This window comes from Oncorhynchus mykiss, chromosome 3, assembly GCF_013265735.2.
Source record: "Oncorhynchus mykiss isolate Arlee chromosome 3, USDA_OmykA_1.1, whole genome shotgun sequence".
NCBI classification, from domain to species: domain Eukaryota; kingdom Metazoa; phylum Chordata; class Actinopteri; order Salmoniformes; family Salmonidae; genus Oncorhynchus; species Oncorhynchus mykiss.
In genome coordinates, this window is record NC_048567.1 from 72586293 (window position 1) to 72592292 (window position 6000).

Genomic DNA, 6000 nt, shown 5'->3' on the forward strand with positions numbered 1-6000 from the left:
AAGAATAAAGCTGGGACTGTGAGTAAGGAATGTGGGTACTGTTTGTATGGTTTTCAGTGTGTTGTGTGTTTTGAAATATTCCAGTGTGTGTCATATTTTTTCAGGGAATCTATCATTTACCCCTGTCACTGTTGCTTCCTCTCTCGTTCTCCTCTCTCTCATTCTCCTCTCTCTCTCATTCTCCTCTCTCTCATTCTCCTCTCTCTCTCATTCTCCTCTCTCTCTCATTCTCCTCTCTCTCATTCTCCTCTCTCTCATTCTCCTCTCTCTCTCATTCTCCTCTCTCTCTCATTCTCCTCTCTCTCATTCTCCTCTCTCTCTCATTCTCCTCTCTCTCTCATTATCCTCTCTCTCTCATTCTCCTCTCTCTCTCATTCTCCTCTCTCTCTCATTCTCCTCTCTCTCATTCTCCTCTCTCTCTCATTCTCCTCTCTCTCTCATTATCCTCTCTCTCTCATTCTCCTCTCTCTCATTCTCCTCTCTCTCTCATTCTCCTCTCTCTCATTCCGTACTCTATCCCTCCCTCCCCTTCAGAATTCTCTCTCTCTCTTCACAGAAAGAAGTGAGCAAACGACAGATCCTTCTCTTCCTTATTCCCTCCTGTTCCCCTCCTTACACAACTTTATTAAACATGTAGTTTTCTTAAAATATATATATATATATATATATATATATATATATATATATATATATTGCACTGGCCATTCAACATATCAATATTTTTGCTCAGGAAGATTGTTGTTTTTGGCTTAACCCCTGTTTTCATTGAATATAGTTCAATCACTTTCTACAAGTTACTGACAGTGGAAGTTAGTGTTTAAAACCAATGTGAATGTATCAAAGTCAACCTGACTTGTTCATCACAAAAAGCATGATCCCTCTTCTTTGCTGTTCCTACTGGACTGTTTCTCTACTCATCCCTCTCTCCTTAAATATGTCATCCCTCTCTCCTTAAATATGTCATCCCTCTCTCCTTAAATATGTCATCCCTCTCTCCTTAAATATGTCATCCCTCTCTCCTTAAATATGTCATCCCTCTCTCCTTAAATATGTCATCCCTCTCTCCTTAAATCTGTCATCCCTCTCCATCCTCTTCTCTTTTCTCAGACAGATCACCCCCCCACCACTCAGTGGCAGCTGGATAAGTGGCTGAAGAAAGTCAGAAAGAAATCCTCCTCCTGGGATTCCAGCAACCGTGACCACACCCAGAGAGCTACAGAGCACAGCTCGCCCTCCCCAGACCCCCACAGAGCCCCGTCTCCAGCCACATCCTGGGGGACCAGAGAGGACTACAGCCCCGGACAGAGCCCTGTTCCCAGCCCACACTTCAACTACAGCCCCAGGCATAGCCCTCGGCCTAGTCCTCGGCCTAGCCCTGGCTACAGCCCCTGTCCCAGTCCTTGCCACAGCCCAAGACACAGCCCCATCCTTAGCCCGGTCCCCAGTGTCTGTCTGAGCCCCTGCCTCAGCCCCAGAGCCAGCCGCGACCCTAGCCCCATACCCCGACACCCCCCTAAGAGTCCTAGTCCCAGCCTTACTCAGTCTAGCTCCCGTCACTATCCTCAGGTTCGGAGTCTTCATCAGGAAAGCCTCAGGCCTCTCACGCGGCCTAGCTTAACATCCAGCCCGAGCCATAGACCCAAAATCAGGATCGCACCTGCTCCCAGCTTGGAGTCCAAGAGCAAACTGAGGCACAGTTCCTCTCCCCAGCCTCCACTTCAGCACGGCTCCAGGCCTAAACCCAAACAGAGCCAGTCTGTTCCCACTCCCAAGAACACAGCCAAGGCAGCCCCTGCGCTGAGCACTGAGCCGAGCCACAGACCCAGACCTAGTCCCAACTCCAGTCCCAGGCTTCATTCTCAGCCTAGGTTGAAACACAACCCCATCCTAGCACTCAAAACCAGCCAACAACTAACAACCTCTGGACAAAGGCCCAAGGAGAGTAGCAGACTCAGCCACAATTCCAACTCCAAACCCAGGCCCAAGTTTGGGCCTAGTTTGACAACCAGCCTCAGTACCAGTCCCAGTCCCACACCCAGGGCCAAGACCTTACCTCCCGCAGACCCTAGCAGAGAGACCAGCAGCAGAGTTGGTCACAGTTCCAAATCGAGTCCCAAGCCACATTCTCGTCCGGTCTCCAAAGCTGGTTCTGGGCCTAGCTCTAGATCCAGCCCCAGTCCTATACCCAAAGTCAAGTCCTGGGAGAACCCTGCTCCCCACCCAAAGCCTCCACAGAGGAAGCCCCAATCCAGGGAGAGAGAACGGGAGGTGGACAACCAGAGAGAGACCCAGGCAGCAGACAGGAAGGCAGAGGGAAGGGGGCGGGGTAATGTAGAGAGACAGGGAGAGAGGCCAGAGGAGAAACAGGGAGAGAGAAGACTGGCAGAGGATAAGTTGCTAAGACGCCCCTGGGTCCAGAGTTCAGAGGAGGAAGAGGACGTAGAGGAGAGAAAGAGGAGGAGGGAGGAGAGAGAGAAGGAGGAGAAGAGGAGGAGGAGGAAGGAGCAGCAGCAGAGAGGTGAATGGCAGGCGGTCCAGCCCAAGCAGAGACCTCACACCAACAGCGAGCGACATCGCAATCCCATTGATCCACAACGCCACGGGACCAAGAAAAAGAGGAGGAGGAAGAGTGAGGAGGAAGAGAGAGAGTCTCAGCCGGACCCTTCCCTTCCGCCGTCACCCTTCTCCCCCACACCTGTCATCCCTCCCACAGATTCCTCTTCTTCATCATCTTCCTCATCAGAGTCCGACTCGGAGCCCAGTCTGCCTCCCAACGTCGCCAAAGTCCCAGCCGACTCCACGTCCAGCCAGCGTCCCATCCCCAGGAGAGGGCACCAGGGCCCTGGGAGGCCTTCAGACATCAGGCCAGGAGTGCTCTACCCCACTGCCACATCCAACCAAGACCACGGGCCGCAGAGCCAGGCAAAGCAGAAACTCTACACCTTGGTCCCGTTTGGGCGTAGTGAGCAAGCCCCATCCTCACATCGAGGCCTGAGGAATCTGGTGGTGCAGTTAAACCTCTCCCTGCTCAGCAGAGTGCCTGATACTACGACAGACACCCCAGCCTCTCACCAACACCCCTCCTCTTCGTCTTCCACGCAAAAAGAGGCCATGAGACACCTGTACACCCCAGAGACAGAGGGAGGAGACAGCAGGAGGAAACGGAAGGTAACACACATTTCTCTTTTTCTCTTCATAACTTATGTGTAAACAAGGTAGTTGTACTGTAACTAGTTTATCATGAAATATTAATGTCACCCTTTACTGAGACCTGAGGTCACTGTTGATTCCGAAATACAATAGACTGGTGTCCGTGGTATAGTGGTAAATGCTGTTTACTCTCCACTACATCTCTGGTGATGTTGCTTCAGAACTGCAATACCTTGAAATCCGTGGTGTTGCTTCAGAAGAATTGCAATAGCCTGGTGTCCATCACTGTTGTTTTAGAACTATAGTAGCCTGGTGTCCATCACTGTTGCTTTAGAACTATAGTAGCCTGGTGTCCATCACTGTTGCTTTAGAACTATAGTAGCCTGGTGTCAATCACTGTTGCTTTAGAACTATAGTAGCCTGGTGTCCATCACTGTTGCTTTAGAACTATAGTAGCCTGGTGTCCATCACTGTTGCTTTAGAACTATAGTAGCCTGGTGTCAATCACTGTTGCTTTAGAACTATAGTAGCCTGGTGTCCATCACTGTTGCTTTAGAACTATAGTGGCCTGGTGTCCATCACTGTTGCTTTAGAACTATAGTAGCCTGGTGTCCATCACTGTTGCTTTAGAACTATAGTAGCCTGGTGTCCATCACTGTTGCTTTAGAACTATAGTGGCCTGGTGTCAATCACTGTTGCTTTAGAACTATAGTAGCCTGGTGTCCATCACTGTTGCTTTAGAACTACAGTAGCCTGGTGTCCATCACTGTTGCTTTAGAACTATAGTAGCCTGGTGTCAATCACTGTTGCTTTAGAACTATAGTAGCCTGGTGTCCATCACTGTTGCTTTAGAACTATAGTGGCCTGGTGTCCATCACTGTTGCTTTAGAACTATAGTAGCCTGGTGTCCATCACTGTTGCTTTAGAACTATAGTAGCCTGGTGTCAATCACTGTTGCTTTAGAACTATAGTAGCCTGGTGTCCATCACTGTTGCTTTAGAACTATAGTGGCCTGGTGTCAATCACTGTTGCTTTAGAACTATAGTAGCCTGGTGTCCATCACTGTTGCTTTAGAACTATAGTAGCATGGTGTCAATCACTGTTGCTTTAGAACTATAGTAGCCTGGTGTCCATCACTGTTGCTTTAGAACTATAGTAGCCTGGTGTCCATCACTGTTGCTTTAGAACTATAGTAGCCTGGTGTCAATCACTGTTGCTTTAGAACTATAGTAGCCTGGTGTCCATCACTGTTGCTTTAGAACTATAGTAGCCTGGTGTCCATCACTGTTGCTTTAGAACTATAGTAGCCTGGTGTCAATCACTGTTGCTTTAGAACTATAGTAGCCTGGTGTCCATCACTGTTGCTTTAGAACTATAGTGGCCTGGTGTCCATCACTGTTGCTTTAGAACTATAGTAGCCTGGTGTCCATCACTGTTGCTTTAGAACTATAGTAGCCTGGTGTCAATCACTGTTGCTTTAGAACTATAGTAGCCTGGTGTCCATCACTGTTGCTTTAGAACTATAGTGGCCTGGTGTCAATCACTGTTGCTTTAGAACTATAGTAGCCTGGTGTCCATCACTGTTGCTTTAGAACTATAGTAGCCTGGTGTCAATCACTGTTGCTTTAGAACTATAGTAGCCTGGTGTCCATCACTGTTGCTTTAGAACTATAGTAGCCTGGTGTCCATCACTGTTGCTTTAGAACTATAGTGGCCTGGTGTCCATCACTGTTGCTTTAGAACTATAGTAGCCTGGTGTCCATCACTGTTGCTTTAGAACTATAGTAGCCTGGTGTCAATCACTGTTGCTTTAGAACTATAGTAGCCTGTTGTCCATCACTGTTGCTTTAGAACTATAGTGGCCTGGTGTCAATCACTGTTGCTTTAGAACTATAGTAGCCTGGTGTCCATCACTGTTGCTTTAGAACTATAGTAGCCTGGTGTCAATCACTGTTGCTTTAGAACTATAGTAGCCTGGTGTCCATCACTGTTGCTTTAGAACTATAGTAGCCTGGTGTCCATCACTGTTGCTTTAGAACTATAGTAGCCTGGTGTCAATCACTGTTGCTTTAGAACTATAGTAGCCTAGTGTCCATCACTGTTACTTTAGAACTATAGTAGCCTGGTGTCAATCACTGTTGCTTTAGAACTATAGTAGCCTGGTGTCCATCACTGTTGCTTTAGAACTATAGTGGCCTGGTGTCAATCACTGTTGCTTTAGAACTATAGTAGCCTGGTGTCCATCACTGTTGCTTTAGAACTATAGTAGCCTGGTGTCCATCACTGTTGCTTTAGAACTATAGTAGCCTGGTGTCCATCACTGTTGCTTTAGAACTATAGTAGCCTGGTGTCCATCACTGTTGCTTTAGAACTATAGTAGCCTGGTGTCCATCACTGTTGCTTTAGAACTATAGTAGCCTGGTGTCAATCACTGTTGCTTTAGAACTATAGTAGCCTGGTGTCCATCACTGTTGCTTTAGAACTATAGTAGCCTGGTGTTCATCACTGTTGCTTTAGAACTATAGTAGCCTGGTGTCCATCACTGTTGCTTTAGAACTATAGTAGCCTGGTGTCCATCACTGTTGCTTTAGAACTATAGTAGCCTGGTGTCCATCACTGTTGCTTTAGAACTATAGTGGCCTGGTGTCCATCACTGTTGCTTTAGAACTATAGTAGCCTGGTGTCAATCACTGTTGCTTTAGAACTATAGTAGCCTGGTGTCCATCACTGTTGCTTTAGAACTATAGTAGCCTGGTGTCAATCACTGTTGCTTTAGAACTATAGTAGCCTGGTGTCCATCACTGTTGCTTTAGAACTATAGTGGCCTGGTGTTCATCACTGTTGCTTTAG

At 47.6% G+C, this 6000-nt stretch overlaps 1 protein-coding gene across 2 annotated transcripts in view; it reads left to right on the forward strand.

Moving 5' to 3' along the window:
- The window catches only part of LOC110504668 (AF4/FMR2 family member 3), a 38604-nt gene that overhangs the window by 21679 nt on the left and 10925 nt on the right, over nt 1-6000 (forward strand). For both annotated transcript variants that reach the window (XM_036975093.1, XM_036975094.1), the window contains one exon: nt 1108-3168. In XM_036975093.1, coding sequence (XP_036830988.1) covers nt 1108-3168 — 2061 coding nt within the window. The remainder of the gene's footprint in view (nt 1-1107; nt 3169-6000) is intronic.